The sequence below is a fragment of the Podarcis liolepis genome (assembly GCF_965112155.1).
Source record: "Podarcis liolepis genome assembly, chromosome: 1".
Lineage (NCBI taxonomy): Eukaryota > Metazoa > Chordata > Lepidosauria > Squamata > Lacertidae > Podarcis > Podarcis liolepis.
In genome coordinates this window covers 23,321,917-23,340,966 of record NC_139554.1, presented here as the reverse complement: position 1 = coordinate 23,340,966, position 19,050 = coordinate 23,321,917, and the positions used below count along the sequence as shown (strand labels likewise).

Below are 19,050 nucleotides of genomic sequence, written 5' to 3'. Positions count from 1 at the left end.
GTTTTGGTGCCTTTTTTTATTTGTGGGCCAAGAAGTCTTTCTAAATAACCAACCAGCCAACTAACCAAGCAAACATGCCTCTGGGTTACATCTGCAAGCACCTGTCTCTCTTTGTCAGCTTTCAAGGTCTCCATCTTGCCCTGAAGCTGTTCCTTCTCCTTTAGCAGCTCCTCGCTTAAAGCTTCCAAGTCTTGATTACTTTGCTTCTCCCTTTCAATCTGGTTCTGCAGCTTTTCAATCTGCATGGGAGAAAATTACCACAATATATCATATGCAAGCCTGAACAAACATTGTTCACATGCAAAGACATTATGAGAATGTAAATACTTGCATATTTGTCCATTCAACGGTACTTTTTTCAAAGCAACAAGTTTCAACAAACTGGGTCTCTATCTCTGTATATATAAACAATGCAACCTTTTACTTCTGCAAGGTTGCTGAATGTCTCACTTCAGTTTGCAGTAGAACTTCAGTGCTGGAAACTGACATTGTTTTAACCTTTAAGTGTCTGTCATTCCCCAAACTAGATGTTTTCATCCCTATCAGCCAAGTTACATGTTATATACAGAAACCAGGATTATCCAATGGGCAATGGACAAAAATACCCATTTTGTGTGCACCAGGATTCTCAGGTATGCCCTTACTGAAAAATTGTAGCTCTTTGAATTGTATCACAAGTTCTCAGGAACAGAAGGGGTAGGCCTCAAATGTGTCACTGCCTTAGCAGAGTTCCCCATTCAGTGCTCTGGTGTGGAGATGTGGAGACCCAGATAAAAACAGTTTTTCCCCAAGCTTTTCCCCTCCCCCCTTGAAATTTTTTTGCATTATGGAAATTTTTTGTCAGAATGGTGAATGAAATGTTCAAAACAAAATAAAAGACCTACATTGGCTCCCAGTATGTTTCTGAGAACAATTAAAAGTGTTGGTGATGACCTTTAAAGTCCTAAATAGCCTCGGCCCAGTATACCAGAAGGAGCATCTCCACCCCCATTGTTCAGCCCGGATACTGAGGTCCAGCGCCGAGGGCCTTCTGGCAGTTGAAGAGGCCTTCTCGGTAGTGGCACCCACCCTGTGGAATGCCCTCCCATCAGATGTCAAGGAAATAAACAACTATCTGACTTTTAGAAGACATCTGAAGGCAGCCCTGTTTTGGGAAGTTTTTAATGTTTGATGTTTTATCATTTATTATTATTGTTAAGTCGTGGGTTGACATAGCAGCCGGCACAGCGATTTCTCCAAGTAGCTCTTTATTGTGGTAAGCTGAAATAGAACTGACTGAGAACAGCTCAGCCGGCCTGTATTTATAGGCAGCCGGCTGTCAACATTGTAACCACCACAGCCCAGAGTTCCCGCCTAAAATAACTGCCGCGGACCTGAGTGAAAACTATCTACAGACCTGAGTGAAAACTATATACAGTATCCCCCTGTTGGCCCAGGGGGAAACTACACTACATAACACCCCTCCCCACCGAGATAAGGCGTTAGTTACAATCGTAATGGTTTCCTTATATACAGCACTACGCGTAATGGTTCAATTAGGCACAAAAGCATATCGGTTACATTTCCCATACTTAGACCAACAGTGATACCTGTCCAACAACATAGTCCTTTAAATACGTTGGGCGCTTGGAAACTCTGCCAGACCGCCGGGGACTGGTAGCCAAGTCCGGAGGGCCACACAGTTCTCGCTGAGGCTGTGGTGCAACCCTAGGTGGCGTTGGAACCAACTCCCCTGGATCCGCTGCTGTGGGTGGAGCCTCCGCAAGTGGAGTGGTCTGAGTCTGTTCTGAAACGGCTTGGTTCGGCTCCACGCTGGCAGTTTGCGAGGAAGGTGTAGGTGGGGCCTCGCCATCTGTACGTGTCTCTTCTGGAGCCGCAAGCGCAGTTGGGGGCACCTCGGTAGTGTCCAAGTCCCCAACCCTGCGCCTAAGCTGATCTATGTGCCGTCGCCACAAGCGTCCGTCTTCGAGTGCCACCTGGTACGAGCGAGGTCCAGTGACTCCCACTACTGTGGCTGGCACCCAAGGGATGTCCCCCACATAGTTCCGGGCAAAGACCTGGTTTCCTGGGACAAATGACCGTGGTGCATTGGCACAGCCTGGGGGTTCAGCCACGGCAAAGTCTGGGTGTAGCCGGTCGAGCGGTGACCTGAGGCGGCGGCCCATAAGCAGTTCAGCAGGACTCCTCCCTGTGGCCGCATGAGGGGTGATGTGTTGCACGAACAAGTATTCGGCGACCCGCTCATGCCAGTCTCCCCGGTCCAGGCGCGCCAGTGCCTCTTTTGTCGAGCGCACCATTCTTTCCGCTTGCCCGTTGCTGGATGGATGAAAGGGTGCCGTTAGGGCATGGCGGATGCCCAGTCCCAAAAGATACCGCTCAAACGTGCCTGACGTGAACTGCGGTCCGTTGTCAGAGACAAGGACATCAGGACACCCATGCGTTGCAAACAGGCCTCGCAGCACCCGGATGACAGCTTCGGTAGTGGTGGAGGGCATCAGGGCGACCTCCAGCCATTTGGAATAGGCGTCCACCACTACCATAAAGGTCCGGCCATGAAAGGGACCAGCCAGATCAATGTGCACCCTCGACCAGGGTGTCTTTGGCGTCTCCCAGGTGTGTCCCTTAGCTGCCGGTGGTGCAGGCCTCGACTCCTGGCACGCTTGACAGGCGGACACCCAGGCAGTGATGGCATCGTCCATATTAGGCCACCAGACGTAACACCGAGCCAACGCCTTCATTTTGACAATTCCCGGGTGGCCAACGTGCAGAGCCTCCAGGACGCGCTGACGGAGTCCCTGGGGAATCACGACGCGGTCTCCCCACAGCAGGCAGCCGCGATGAGCTGAGAGTTCATGTTGTCTGGTTGCGAAGGGCTGGAACTCCGATGCAAAAGGCCCTTGTGGCCACCCCCTCCACACCCAGTTGAGCACCCGGCTGATGGTGCGATCCTGGGCAGATGCGGAGGCCACAGTGGCAGCCGATACAGGCGCTGCCGGAAGATCCTCAATCAGAAGGAGCGATGAAGCTGGAGCCGGGTCTTCCACAAATGCTGGAAGAGGGCAACGGCTGAGGGCGTCGGCATGGCCCATCGATTTTCCCGGGCGATGGATGAGCCGGTAGTGGTAGGCAGCCAGGAAAACAGTCCATCGCAGCATGCGTGGTGAGAGGACCGGTGGAGTTGGACGATCACCGGCGAGGAGGCCCAGGAGTGGCTTGTGGTCAGTGATGAGGTCAAAAGTCCTGCCATAGAGGTATTCATGGAACCTCTTCACTCCAGCCACAAGTGCCAATGCCTCCTTGTCGAGCTGGCTGTAATTCCGTTCCGTCGGAGATAGTGTCCTGGAAAAGTAGGCGAGCGGTGCTTCTCTTCCATCTGGAAAACGGTGACTAAGGACAGCACCGATGCCAAAAGGTGAGGCGTCGCAGGCAAGGACCAGCGGCCTGGATTCACTGTACTGTACCAGCACACTGTCTGAAGAAAGGAGAGCCTTGACCGCGTTGAAGGCCGCCGTCTCCCGATGACCCCAGGCCCAAAGCGTCTTAGTGCTAAGGAGTCGGTGAAGAGGCTCAGCCACTGTGGCTTTGTGGGGCAGGAACATGTTATAAAAGTTCAGCAGCCCCAGGAATGCCTGCAACTCCGTTTTGTTCTTTGGGGTGGGGGCCTGCTGGATAGCGCGGATCTTGGATGTGGTTGGATGAAGACCGGAGGCATCGATAAGATAGCCCAGGAACTCTACCTGTGGAACGGCGATCTGGCACTTCTCCCTCTTTACCTTGAGCCCGGCCTCCTGGAACCTGGTCAGCACGGCACGGAGGCGCTCGAACAGCTGCTGGTGTGAGTCTGCAGACACCAAGACGTCATCAAAATATGGTACCACGCCCGGAAGCCCTTGCAGGAGACGCTCCATAAGGCTTTGGAAGATGCCAGGAGCTACACTCACCCCGAACTGCAACCGGCGGCAACGGAATGCCCCCCGGTGGGTGACGATCGTCTGGGCTTCAGCAGTGGCATCATCGACTGGCAGTTGTTGATAGGCTTGGGCAAGGTCCAGCTTAGCGAAGACCTTACCCTCACCCAGGGAATGCAGCAGGTGTTGGACAACAGGAACCGGATAAGCATGCTGCTGAAGTGCCTTGTTGATCGTGCACTTGTAGTCAGCGCAGATTCTCACCGACCCATCTGGCTTGACAGGCGTGACGATGGGGGTTTCCCACTTTGCGTGGTCAACCGGCTCCAAAACTCCTTGGGCGATCAGTTTGTCCAGTTGTTCGTCCACCTTAGCCTTGAGAGCAAAGGGAACCCGGCGTGGCTTTAGCTTGATGGGGGCGACTTGTGGATCAAGGCTAAAGGAGATGGGCGTACCTGTATATTGGCCCAAGGTGCCGTCAAAAACCTCGGCAAAGTCTTTGACCAGACCCTCAGTCTCTGCGTTAGAGATGCAGTTGATGCCGGTGACTTCCAGGCCGAGGGCATCAAACCAGTCTAGCCCTAGAAGGCTTGGCCGCTGACCTTCGACCACCACCAACCGGAGCAGGCCCGAAAAATCCTTGAAGGCGATCCGGAACCGGCCAACGCCTACCACGGGAATGTCGTTTCCCTGGTAGTCTCTCAGGTGTACGCGGTGAGAGTCGAGTTGCCTTTTGGACACTCTGGGTACCAGTCTTTTGATGGTGCTCCATGACACGATGGACAGGGCAGACCCGGTGTCGATCTCCATGTCACATGGAGCTCCTTCAATGAGCACCGTGACGTTCAGCTTGCGTCGCGTAGTCGAGTCGGTTTGGCCAATCGTGGTTCCAGACGGGCAGCGGCAGTTGGTGAGAGCGAAACAACTTTCCTTGGCAGACTGGAGTGAAGACTTGGACTTGCGAGTCGATGAAGGGGGGGTGTCAGACGGAGCCGATCGGCAGACCTTAGCGATGTGGCCCCTTCTGGAACACTTCCTACAGATGGCGTCTCTGAATCGACACTTGGCACGGGAATGGTTGCCTCCGCAGCCAGCACATTCCGGTTGGCCCTTGGACTTCTGTTGGAACTTCCTGCGCTCCCGCTTTGTCTGGTGCACGTCATCGTCTTCACTGGAGGATGCCTCCTCACTGCTGGCCTCTTCATGATGCACCGGAACTGGCTCCCTAGCAAGACGCGGGCTGCTGGACTTGCGGATCTCCTGGGCGGAGCGTTCAGCAGCTTCTGAGGCCACAGCCTCCTCAATGGCTTTCTGTAGCGTGAGGTCTGGCTTGGCTAGGAGGCGCCGTTGCAGATGGATGTCCCGGACCCCGCAGACGATTCGATCCATCAGGGCATCGTCTAAGTCTCGGAACTCACAGTGCATTGCAGCCTGTCGCAGGGCGGTGGTGTAGTTGTTGATTGACTCCCCCTCTGCCTGGTTCCGGTGGTAGAACGCATGGCGGGCAGCAATCTTGGACGGCTTTGGTGCGTAGTGGTTGCGGAGCTTCTCTTGGATCGTGTCCCATGGTGTTGCCTGGACTGCTTCAGGCGCAACCAACGCTCGGGCCGTCTCAAACACTTCAGGCCCACAGAGGCTGAGGAATAGGTCCCGCTTCCGATCCTTTGATACTGCTGTCAGCTCGTTGGCTTGGAGATAGCAGTCGAACCGAGCGAGGTAGGAGTCCCATGATTCAGAGGCTGGCGCAAACGGCGGTAGAGGCACAAGTGAAGCCATGATTCCGATGCCGGTGTGAAGGGCGATGGATGGAACACAGTGCTCTAGCCAGAACAGTCAGCTCTGAAAGGGTTCTGCTGCCCAGTGATTTCGCTCAGTGATTTCGCTCTGTGATTCAGCTCAGTGATTCAGCTCAGTTCAGAGGCTGGCCGCATCTGGCTGTGCTCTGATGTCCATCCATCCCACCCTCGTCGCCAGTGTTAAGTCGTGGGTTGACATAGCAGCCGGCACAGCGATTTCTCCAAGTAGCTCTTTATTGTGGTAAGCTGAAATAGAACTGACTGAGAACAGCTCAGCCGGCCTGTATTTATAGGCAGCCGGCTGTCAACATTGTAACCACCACAGCCCAGAGTTCCCGCCTAAAATAACTGCCGCGGACCTGAGTGAAAACTATCTACAGACCTGAGTGAAAACTATATACAGTATCCCCCTGTTGGCCCAGGGGGAAACTACACTACATAACAATTATTATCATCATTAATTATGTTAGGAGCCACCCAGAGTGGCTGGGGAAATAATAATAATAATAATAATAATAATAATAATAATAATAATAAGAAGAAGAAGAAGAAGAAGAAGAAGAAGTAGTATTATCCCTCAAAATGTTACCTAAAAACTATGTAACAGGAAGACTGTTATGTAAGACTATATACAGTGTCAGATGATTACAATTCCTTTACAGTTACACTGAGGACAGGCAAGTCCTCACCCAAAAAACTGAGATGGAAATTCTCAAACACAAGCAAGACGCATTTTTGCCATTCTCACGAGAGAAGGAAGAAGTGGTTCCTTTGCTTGTGAAAGGGTAGAGAAGCTTGTTTCAAGCAGGGCAAACCTTCAGTTTTTATAATTCCACGACAGCAACAGCTCAAAAGATTAGTCTGATTTAAAAGCAAAACAAAAGATGTTTACCCTCCCATGGTTTCAAAATTTCCAGAAATTCTACACCTCTACTCTGGACACAATCTAGAAGGCACAACTGTAGCCCCCCTTTTGTCATATTAAGGCAGCCATGCGGGAGCTCAGATGGTCCAGCTCATCCCCACACTGCTAAAGTAGCAGAAGAAGTCCAGGCAATGTTGCAATGGCATTGGCATAAGGAAAGAAGGGTTTCTGTGACAGAATGTTCTATCTACCTGTGAGGTAAGGGGTTCCCTAAACTCCCCCACCCCCTGCCATAGGCACTTCTTGAAGACCTTGGTGGACCACACATTGATGTCTTGCCTGTTGTAGCAACTGTAATTCCATAGAAAGCAAATTGTAAAACAATAAAATACAATAAAAGAAGCAGTAAAAACGATTAAAAATCAGTACAAATATTTAATGAGATAGGTGTGCCCTTGCCTATCTTCAGTCACAATTTCACAGGCATGCTGGGAACCATCTGAATGAAGCTCACAGACCACTGGCGGCCCACAAACCACAGGACCACAGATTGGAGACCCCTGCTCAAAGGGCTTTAAAAGAGTAAGCTCTCGTTCATTTTATACAATTCTGCTGTTAATGTTTTAATTAAAATCCATCTTTTCTAATGCTCCCCATCCTCCCCAATTAATTCATGTAAAATTAAAATAAACTGGGATGGGGAGAAATAGATAGGACCCCCCCCCCCAATTTTTCTGATTCTAATCCAGCCAGTTGCCAATCCAGCATTACCAGCTCACTCCAGCATCAACATACCAAACACCACCTGCTTTGTCTGGCAAAATAAATACTCAGCCTTACAAATGGCCTATTTTTATATTCACTACAGCCTGACCAGGTTCTGGAATATCTCAACACATTGGACCCATAGCCTTTAGGATAATTAAAATAAACTGAATTTGTCCTGTAGAATATCCAGCAGACTTCTTTGAGGAAGAGGTCTGTGGATACAAAATGTTAAGCACTGAAAACAGCTGCTGCCGTCTGGTATGGTTGGCCAAGCTTCTGGCTAATTTAGGTAATCTCTATGCAATGAAAGCATTTCCCCCTTTTCCCTGCTAATGGCTACGTTTGGACTTAATGTGGTTACATGAAGAAGCTGTTGGCTCATGTTCTCTCAGCTCCCCTGGCTGAGCAAGGAGGAGAGCAGAAGTTTTTTGCTTTTGTATCAATTAACCACAGTTTAGCATGATGCCTAAACCACTGCTGGTCATAATTAGAAGTTACCGAAACAAGCAAATTTCACAAATCACGGTTTGAAATAGGCTTGCTTTAGTAAACCATCCTTATGATTAAGCACAGCTTGTCTAGATTTGGACATTGTTGTTATATTTATTTATATCCTGTCTTTTCCCCAGACAGGGACTGAAGGCAGCTTACAGATAGAATAGATGCTAATGCTAAACTGCAGTTAAAAATGGAAGAGGAAGCTTCTGGTCTTCTTATGGCCACGCAGAGTATATGAGCGCAAGCCTTGTTTATATCAAACTACTAAACCACAGTTCAGTGTGAAGTTTGAATGTAGCTGGTGAGTCAACCTCAGATGATTTTATGCTTTATACAAAATCTCTCTACTCCATCTGAACAGAGGTCTGGGTGTCTCCAATGGACTTGGACTAACATGAGAACAGCCAGATAGATGGATCAGGCCAGTGGCTCATCTAGCATCTTGTTTGCACAGCAGCCAGACAGATGCCTAGGGGAAGCCCTCAGTTATAGAAAAGAAATTGGCAAAGGGCTGGCAGATTACAAATGTGTATCAGCCACTATTACAGGAAATGTCTAGATAAAGCAGCCCTGCCTAGTATGTAGAGAAGATCATTTAACATCTAGAAGTGGCTCCCTGGGGCATGTTTTGCCAAAGGCTGGAATATAAATCCACTGCTGAGCACAAGATTCTTGCACCAGAGGGGACCAGAAATTAAATGGAAATGTCTGTTTAATCTGCTTGCTTCTTCTTGAAGACATTGGGGTTGAAAAATTAAAGCAATTTGGCTCGATACCCATGGTTTGTTTGTAACTCTGACATATAGTGAAGGCTTAAGTGAATTTATGAAAGTTAAATTGTCAAGAGCTACCAGCCAGAGCTCCTGCCAACCTAGCAGTCAGAAAGCACATCAAAGTGCAAGTAGATAAATAGGTACCGCTCTGGCGGGAAGGTAAATGGCGCTTCCGTGCACTGCTCTGGTTCACCAGAAGCGGCTTAGTCATGCTGGCCACGTGACCTGGAAGCTGTACGCCGGCTCCCTCGGCCAATAAAGTGAGATGAGCACCGCAACCTCAGAGTCAGTCACGACTGGACCTAATGGTCAGGGGTCCCTTTACCCCTTTACCTTACCAGCCAGAGACTATCAAGTATTCATCATCAGCCCCATAACGTCTTAAATACTGTACATCTATATAGTGGAGAGTTTGTGCTACTCATACGAACGTGAATGAAATTCCCTTAAACCAAGTCAAGACTACTAATCCAGCTTGTCTGATAATGTCTTCTCTGACTGGCAGCTGCTCTTCAAGGTCCAAGACAAGAATCTTTCCTTGCTCACACTAGCACTGTACTGGGTTTCCTAGCAGGGAAAATGAATAATCTTGCTATGAGAGAATGGATCAATACCAATCCCTTTAAGAACAAAAAAGGAGAAGGTGGCAAACAGCCCCTGGTACGCTCAATTAATGTTTTGTTAATTACCTTTTGGCCAAGCTGCTGATTCTCATTTTGTAGCTCCACAAATTTAAGGCTACTCTCTTCAGAGGTTACCGATGCATCCCTGAGCTCTTGGATAATATTTTGCAGACTCTGGTTATCCTTTTCGAGCTTCAAGATGCGACTTGATGCACATTCATTCAGTTCAAAGACAAAAGACTTCCTTGCTGTTGAAATACAACATTCAGAATACAAGACTGTAGAACATTTGTATGCCTGCATCTATATCCAGGATAGGATTAACCCCATGTGTTATCACCTGACTTGCATCAATACTCAACTCTTTAAAAACAAGAGGGGAAAGGAGAGAATTCTCACTTCTGAGAATTATATGCCCTTTCATTCTAAAACACCATGAAAATTATTTCTTCTTTTCATTCATAAAAACAGTTTTTTTATTGATTACTATAACCAACTGATCAGCTGAGTACAGAAGATGCAATTTAAATGGAATTGATTTAAAGGAAGATAATAATTCCTTTAATATATTTTTAAGTCAAACACATTATCATCAATATCCTTAAAAACAAATAAATCCTAGCAAGATACATATCACTATTTACTATGATTTGTTATTAAGGATACTGGTGATCATGTATATCTTTATGCAGAATTATGGACTCACTATTTATAATAATTTTTTGCCTTTAAAATTCCATTTATGAATCACAATCCAATAAAGTATCTCAAAGGAATTTCACAGTAATAACATCCACAGTCATTTTGTCTCAGACGTTGGGGAATTTCACAGCAGAAGAATCGCCTCAGGTGGGGGCACACCCTCCCAAAGGCTCACGACCTCCTTAGATAATTGTTATTTAACAAAATATATGCACAGTGGTTTCAAGGGAATCAGCATTACATATGTATCAGCCCATTGGATCACTAGCAGCAGAGAAAGCTAGTGAGGAACTATGGGTATAAAAGAACAGATTCCCCCATTTAATATTATATTAACAGCACCTGAAATTAACTGCTTTATAAATCACGCCCAGATGTTTGCATCTGGCTACCTACAGAACCAGAGGCATTTCTATTAGGCCATCATCCAAGAAAATCCACCATTCAGAAAGTTATTAATTAAATAGCCAGTGCTTCTGCCAGCAGCAAGATGTGTTACTGCAAAGTGCTGAAAAACTGGCGAGACACTGTAAGGTGTGCTTCTGGTCGCCCTTTCAAGCAGGCAAGGCCTGATATGTTTTGGTGCTCAAGGCAGAAGATTCAAATAGTGCCTCACCCAAGCTGGTAAAAGATAATGAGCATCATAATTGCCAATTTGCTAGTCTTTACAGAAGCCCAGAATTTGCCACCTGGGGGAAGCTGCTTCACCTTGCCCGATGCCAGAGATGGCCTGGGTTTTTTAAAAAAAGATTGAAAAGGAAAAGATGTATGAGAGAGGACCTAGATACAAGAGAGAAGCACTTACTGGGGAAGCCTCCTTCGTTATGTGTATCTAAACCAGAGTAAAAACAAAAAAATGGGCAGGCAGCTATGTGCCAAACCACCCCATGTCACTTACTATCAGAGAGATCTGTGCTCTTTGACAGCTGCTCCAGTTCCCTGCCCAGGTGTGCAGATTCGTTCATGCTTTGCTTCTGTGCAATTTCCAGCACCATATTCTCTTCCAGCAGCTCCTCAATCCTCTTCTTGTCCGTATCCCTGTCCTAGTGGAGAAGGGGCAACACAGAAAGACATAACAATAATCGAGCTTGGAGACTTAGCATTTATACCTAGCAAAGGCTGCTATGTACTAAAGACAACGATGGACAATTTTTTCATCCTGCTGCATGTGGAGAGCTGTAGTCTCTCCAGCCAAACTGCTCACAGGGAGAATCCCCAGCATGATCATGGATATCATTGGTGGGAGAATATTTGGCCCTCAGGCTGAAGAACTGGGCATTTCATTCTGGAGGAAAGATGTGTATTATCGTAGCTCTCACTCAAAAATAATAATAATAATTAGTTTTTAAAAGAAAATTCCCATTGATAATTAAGAACACGTCACCATACCAGCTCTATGTCATGAAGCTTGGATTTCAGCTGCAAGTTTTCCTTCTCAGCTTCATGCAATTTATCACCACGAGCTCTTGCGATCATCAGCTGCTCTTCCAGCATCGTCTTTGTTTCCATTAATATGATGTTGTCTTCTCGAAGCTCCTGAAAATGGCAAATTCACAAAGTAAAGGATGGTTTCACTGAGACTTCAAATGGCAGGTAATTTTAATGTACTGAAATTTAATCTTCGTGTGCTGCAACATCATTCTTGAATTAAAAGACTCTTGTTTTCCTAGCAGAAGTTTGACTTTCGAGAATCACAAGACCAGGCCACTTTTGATATGGAAATTGTAGAAAGACAGAAATAACTTGCAGAGCAGGAAATTTACTCAGATCAGCAAAATCCATATGTTAAAACCATTAACTAGATAACAAATGAAATGCTAAAGTTAACTGGCATCCTTCAAAAGAATGAACCAATATTAAAATCCTTCCATCTCATTTTCATGAGAAAGAGGAAGACAAAAAAAATACCATGACTTAGCACCAAAATATATGTTATACAACAGCCATATGCAATAGCTTGGTGCCCTTAGGACAGCGGCGTAGCGTGGGTTATCAGCACCCGGGGCAAGGCAAGTAATTTGTGCCCCCAAACCCGGGGCAAGGCAAGTAATTTGCGCCCCCTAACCCCTAACCATGGTCATTAATACTGACGGCTCTACTCTGGTGACTACTGCCCTCCGTGGTGTTGTTTTTGCAATTAAAGGACCCCTGCCTCAAATAAAGCATCTTGGGGATTGGGGACTGGGATTTGCCAAGGGAGCTGGAAATTGCAGTTCAGTGGCGGGTCAGGGGGAGAGGGTCCCTTCCGCGTCTGGGTGCCGCGGGCCCCTTTGCGCCAAGACGCGCATCTTTGGGCGTCGCGGCGCAGCCTTCTCAGTCTCCCTCCCCGGCCCGGCTAGTCCCGACGCGGCTTCTTTCTGGCGCGGGGAGGGGGCGGCTCTGGGGCCAGTGCGTCGGCCGGCCTCCAGCGCGGGTGAGGGGGGGCCCCGTCGGGGCGGGTGGGCGGTCTTGGCGCGCAGGCACTAGAGCGCCGCCGCTGGCACGTTTGGCGGGCTGCGCGCGTCCAGACAGCGACCCGAGCCTGGGCGGCGTGGCGCTTGGTGCCGGAGCCTCCGCCCGCAGCGCCCCGTCGGGAGACCCGGCCGGAAGGAGCCTCGAGCCGGCTGTCGGACGCGGTTGAAGCAGCCAGGGCGGCATGGCAGGCGGCGTGCACCCCCTGCACCCCCCACGCTACGCCACTGCTCTCTGCCCCACCGCCAGGCTTCGGAGCAGCCTTCCGAAGGCTGGCGGCGGGAGGAGGTCTCTCCACCTGGACAGTGGGGTTCCTGCTTCCTCAAGGAGGGCCGGCCAAACGCGCCCCCCCAAATGTTGCGCCCGGTGCGGCTGGCACCCCTGGCACCCCCCACGCTACGCCACTGCCTTAGGAGGAGAGGCTTTGCTGTGGGGAAGGGACAGAGGCCCGCAGGTTGCTTCCCCTGCTCAAATGTATTACAGAAACGCTCTGCTTCCCCTCAGAGTCGTCTTTGCAAGGCCAACATGTGTTTAGAACCTCTTTTAAGGGCACTTTGCAACAAGGAGGCAGGTCAGCCTAAGCTTACATGAGGCTGTAGTGCAATATTTAGCTCTGTATTTGCAGCGTAACCCTAAACACATATACTTGGAAGAAAGTTCAATGGGCCTTACTCCCAAGTAAGTGTGCACAGAACTGCAGACTGATACTTGTTTTACATAGTATTAAACAGGTGAAAGCACTTGAAAGAACAGCACATATCTAATCCTTAATTAGTTCTGAAAAGAATCAGTGAATGTGTTGAAGGTTTAACGGTTGGTCAAATCGATAGGTCAGCTTGGACATCATGGTAATAAATCATGGTTTACTGTGTCAAGAAAGAGTCACAGCAAGTCTCGGGCTCATGCCCTCCAGTATGGTAAAAAAGGAAGGTGAAGGCATGAGCCTGAGGTTTGATGTGCCTTATTCTTGATATGATGCACCATGGTTTATCATGCCAGAAGTTAATATAAACCCTAAACTGTGCTTATTCCTAACTACAGCTGATTGCAACAAGCCAGCTTAATAAAGCATGGTTTAAAGCTGACTTGGCCGCAGTTTGTTGGAATCAGATGAAATTCTGCTTTAGGTGGCCTGTATCATTCACATAGTGAAACCACTGTTCAAACTTTGCCTACAAGCAACATTTTAATTGAAATAATTACTCCACAAAACTATAAAGCTGCAAGTCAGAGCCTGGAAAATGTACCCTGTGGCATTGACCTCAAAGGGCACTTAGCTGCAAATCATATTTGTGTTAGGTAAGCAATAAAAGACAAACAATGCCTGCCTAAAGATTTATTCTCTACTTTAATTAACAAAAAAGCCATTAATCACAATTTCTTTGGTAACTAACTAAAACAACTGCACAGATGACTTCATAGCTTGGGAGGTGGGGTGTGTGTGTGTGAATACTACAGTTTAGTATTAAAACACCACTCTCTGTGTGCACTTTTAAAAACTGCATACTGGTATTCATTTTTATTCCACTCACTTCTCATTTTCTTCTGGGGAATCTTGACTGGTGTTTGCAGCAGGGGACTCAAGCAGAGATTCCCTAGCTTCTGAAAGAATCCAGTCTCCAGGAGCAGCATGGTACTCAATGCAGAGGAATGCCATGGCATATTTATGACGGGCTGGAATCTCCTCCTCAGAGGAAATGGACTAACACTGCTCTTCTGTGCATTATTAACACACACTACATTGGGATTACACAGCAGGGCGGCCTACAGACCACATGCACCTTGCTGCTTCCTGGAAGGCTTGTCAAATTAAAACAGCACTCAGTTACTTTCTCAAAATGAAGCAACCATGGATGGCAAAAGCAGCGCTCATGGGCTGAAGCATAGCACTGTTTTGAGAGAAACACGCTCCTTTAGCATTCAATTTTATGAAGAGGAGTGAGGGCCACAGACTTTTCTACAGGTGAGAGAAGCTCCCTCAAATTCTGACAGGCTCAACACTAATGCCTCACAATTCCAACTATTACTAGTGAAAACACAAACGTAAAGGTCCTCTGCTGTCAGGCTGGTATAGGCAGTCATATGGAGACAAGGGAGATTTAAGATTTCTGCAGCTTTAAGCGGAGGCAACCCTGGGCTGAAGCAATGGCTAGAGCGATGACTCCGCCATCTTGTCCCCTCAGTTCTTCCTGCTTGTCGGAACTTGTTGTGGAGCAGAAGAGGCAGCAACTGGGGATGTAGTTTGAGCCGCAGGCTGGCAGAGGACTCACTCCTCTCTAATGCTATTTGCCGCCATGTTTTCCTAGGGACCATTTCAAGGGTGAGGTACATACTGGCGTTGAAGGAGAGGCATACCAGTTGTTGGGGATGGTGAGCAGGAGAAGGCATTGCGCGTTGGACCTGCTTGTGGGCTTCCTGTAGGCATCTGGCTGACCATTGTGGGAAACAGAATGCACCTTTATTACATATTTTTGAGATCGTTTATTATATTTAGTGGTACATTTTTTAAATATATCTAAATACATAAACTCCTGGTTAAAAACCTGACTTGCCTCCATCCGTGCTTTGTAGAAATCCACATCATGCAGTTTCTCTTTACACCGGACCAGCTCCATTTCAAGCCTCTCCACTCTGTTTGCTTTTTCTCTTAAGGAATCCAGTTCATCTCTATAGGCCCGAGCAGAGCGGGCATCTGCCATGAGGTTAATGTTCTGAGTTAAAACAAAAACCAAAAAAGGAGAAAAAACTAGCACAGCAAAGTTTTAAAACACTTTAATGATGGACACTCATTTTATCTGCTTATGTAGAAACTTGTTTCACCCCCGTCCTCCATGTCCACTTCCCCTAAAAATGGCTTGCAACACTAAAATATGCATATAATGAAAAGAACTCCACAAAATGCACTAAACCACCATAAGAAAATGCCAAAGCCATAAAAAAGCAGGAGGGCATTGCAATGGATGGGTGCCACCCCTGAAAAAAACCCCCAATACTTCCTGTTTATTTCATTATTTATTTTAAAGCATTTCTAGGCTGCTTCATATTTTAAAAACATATACCATAAGTGATATCCAAAAATACAGCATAAAAATAATAGATCAGTATCACAAAGTCCATAGTCCTCTGCCACCACCGTTCCACAGCAACGGGAAATCTTGAGCATACGGTTCTGAACATGGAGTTTCTATGTAGCTAACATGACTAAGAGTCACTAACAGACTTCTACTCCATGAATCTGTTTCATTCCTTTTTAGTCATTTAAGCAACTGCTTTGTCCACCATATCCTCTGACAGTTAAGTTTTGGCATTCTATGCTTCAGGTAAAACTATCTGCTTAAGATCTGAGTAACAAAAATGCTTGCATACTTAATAGAAATAGGCCAAAAGAATTTAAGAGCGGCATTTCGGTAATAGTTGTTCAACAGCGGTACAGACTCCCTTGGAAGACCATGGATTCTCCTTCATTTGAGGTTTTTAAGCAGGGGTGGAATGGTCATCAGTCATGGATGCTTTAGGTGAGATTCTTGCATCGCAGGGGGTTGGACTAGGTAAGGTGAAGGGTTAAGGACCCCTGGACAGTTAAGTCCCATCAAAGGCGACTATGGGGTGCAGCGCTCATCTTGCTCTTCAGGCTGAGGGAGCAGGTGTTTGTCCACAGACAGCTTTCTGGGTCATGTGGCCAGCATGACTAAACTGCTTCTGGTGCAAGGGAACACCATGACAGGAACCAGAGCGCATGGAAACACTGTTTACTTTCCCGCCGCAGCAGTACCTATTTATCTACTTGCACTGGTATGCTTTTGAACTGCTAGGTTGGCAGGAGCTGGGACAGAGCAACGGGTGCTCACCCTGTCGTGGGGATTCGACCTTGTATGGCTGGAATGTAGCCACATTCCATTGCTCCACCCACTTTTGCCTCTGGCCCCACCCACCACAGGCATGAGGTTCTCACAAAGGAATGCTGCTCTTTGGCTGAAAAAAGGTTCCCCACCTCTGAACTGAATAGCACTTCTGCATAGATTTCCTTACCTCTTGCTTTATTTTCTGCAGTTCCAGGACTAGCTGATCTACTTCATGTCTAGTGTCAACAAGTTGCTCCGATTTTTCTTCCCTAAAGAGTTCATAAAAGTTGATTAAGATCTTGCCACATTAGTCCCAAGAACCATTAAGGCACTGTGAATATCCCATATCTAGGCCTAGATGAGAAATGTGGTACGATTCAAGTTCTCTTGTTGCTAATTTACCAAATTTAGCAAGCACCACATACTACTAAAAAGCAGTTTCAAACTACAGTATTAAAAAAAGTCATTTAATTTTCTGGTTTATCCATTACCAACCAAGAACAAAAAAAAATGTATACATCAAAAAATAAAGAGAATCAACAGTAACAATGACACATGGGAAGGGGTAAGTAAAAACAGGAAAAGAAAAGAAAAAGAGGCAAGGCAAAATAATGCTATCTGGTGTTATATCTTCATGGTGCTTTTTTTAAAGAACTCAGTGCCATCTCTACCATTAGGCAGAGTGGGACAGCTGGCTCAGGCTGCAGGTGCCAAGGAGAGGAGAGGAAAGAGCTGCGTGCTGCACATAGCCTGGTGTGTATGCCCCTCCACCCCAAGCTAACCAGCTGCCTTCATGTGCAGTTGAGGCTGCTGTCCCACTGCTAGTGTCAAAAAAAGGCTCAGCTCCCAGTGTTGCCAGATTCCATACATGAACTGAAGTGGGTGTGGGGTGCCAAATCGCCCTTTGCCCCAGCCAGCAAAATGTATTGGGCAGGTCCTGCTAAAACTGCACACAGGGAAACAGCAGGACCATGAATAAAGACGTGCATCTTTGTTAGCACATGAGTAGTTAGGACTCAGCATCGTGGACTGTTGCAGGTGAGGGTTGGGGGATGCAGGTGTGGCAAGATAATGCAGCTTCTGGCAGCAGCCATGTCAAGTGAGATGTGGCCTTCTGCCCTGAAGCATATAAATGCAGGAAAAGCCACCTTGCCATCTGTCTGTGTCACATGATCATTCAAATATTTACAGCGACAACTTCCACCACTTTCCGTCTTCTTTTCTCTATATGCCAGGGTTTCCCAAACTTGGGTCTCCAGCAGTTTTTGTACTACAATTCCCATCATCCCTGAGGAGGGGTCCTGCTAGGGAAGATGGGAGTTGTAGTCCAAAAACAGCTGGAAATCCAAATTTGGGAAACCCTGGTATATACATTTTTAAGAATGCAGACTGTGTGAAGGTAAGAAAATGTAGTGGGTTGATGAGCAAGTGTGCAAAAGCAGGCGTGTGTTGTGGAAAACAAGTGAACCCCGAAGTGCTTTCTTCAGGAAGGCAGCAGGGGAGACTGAGCGCCCTGTTCTGTAAGTACAGCTAAATGCAGGACTTACCAGTACTGATCAGTACAGTGGTACCTCGGGTTAAGAACTTAATTCGTTCTGGAGGTCCATTCTTAACCTGAAACTGTTCTTAACCTGAAGCACCACTTTAGCTAATGGGGCCTCCCACTGCCGCCGCACGATTTCTGTTCTCATCCTGAAGCAAAGTTCTTAACCCAAGGTACTATTTCTAGGTTAGCAGAGTCTGTAACCTGAAGCGTCTGTAACCTGAAGCGTCTGTAACCCGAGGTACCACTGTACACTGAAGCTAAATGCTACACACTGTGCATGCAGTTCTGTGTTATCGAAGGACACCAAGAGGCCAATAGTTCTCCAGCAGCTCCAGGGGCTTAGTGTCAGTACTTACAGCTCCTGCCTGATCCTCCTTAGTTTAGCCTTTGTGTCTGCCAGCTCCACAGACAGATGCTGTTTGTCCTCATTGGAGAGGCGGCTGGCTGGGTTTGGCGAAGAGGCTGGGCTGGAAGTTTTTAATGGACTGGGCGGCTGTTGGGATTGCAGGTAATCTCTCTCCTGAGTGAGATCCACAATGAGCTGGGAACAAACAAACAAAACAACCCATGTGAAGAATACAGCTTGCACATAGCTCCATTCATAAAAGGATCTCAGACTACTTTATGAAAGTCGATGACTTTATAGGAAGATTTGGACACAGAAAGCTTTAGTTGCACTAGCACAGAAATAAAGTACGCAATGGTGCCAAAGGTTCCCCACATTCATGGCAAGCCATAATTCGGCTTATTGTGATGTGCAAAGCAGACCACTACGTCCCCATGCAATTGTCACACCTCTTTCTCTGTGCACACATACGGTAGAAAGCTGTACATTGTCTAAAGTGAGTGCACAGCCAGTGAAATAGACAAATGCACAATGATCAGAAGTCACGGTCCACGAAGGACCATGTAGTAGTAGTTGCTGTTATTAGTAGTCGTAATAGTAGCATTTTAACTTATGAACCACCTTTCACCCTAAGGTCTCAGGGCAGCTTACAGCAATTTAAAATACATTAAAAGGAGTCTGAAAACTTAACGATTAAAAAAATGCAACCACAAAACAAGGGTGGGTCTTGAAAATACACATCTCAGCAGTCAACGGCTGGAGCTAAGAGGGCAGGGTACTTGCCAATTCCTACATGGAATTATTTTTTCATTCAGAGTTCTGTAAACTTTTGAAGTGGTTGTTGAGATGGCTTATTATACAATTTGAGAATTATAACAACGTCATATGTCCTTAGGCTTCTTGGCCTTTTTCCTAGGCTAACGAATCCCAAT

At 47.1% G+C, this 19,050-nt stretch overlaps 1 protein-coding gene across 3 annotated transcripts in view; it reads right to left on the bottom strand.

Annotated features, from left to right (window-relative positions):
• Window positions 1-19,050, bottom strand: part of CCDC88C (coiled-coil domain containing 88C) — a 103,819-nt gene that overhangs the window by 34,495 nt on the left and 50,274 nt on the right. For all 3 annotated transcript variants that reach the window (XM_083500632.1, XM_083500631.1, XM_083500633.1), the window contains 7 exons: window positions 18,129-18,313; window positions 16,414-16,495; window positions 14,937-15,095; window positions 11,323-11,469; window positions 10,832-10,976; window positions 9,298-9,479; window positions 102-239 (listed from right to left, as the gene is read on the bottom strand). In XM_083500632.1, the coding sequence (XP_083356758.1) occupies window positions 102-239; window positions 9,298-9,479; window positions 10,832-10,976; window positions 11,323-11,469; window positions 14,937-15,095; window positions 16,414-16,495; window positions 18,129-18,313 (1,038 nt within the window). The remainder of the gene's footprint in view (window positions 1-101; window positions 240-9,297; window positions 9,480-10,831; window positions 10,977-11,322; window positions 11,470-14,936; window positions 15,096-16,413; window positions 16,496-18,128; window positions 18,314-19,050) is intronic.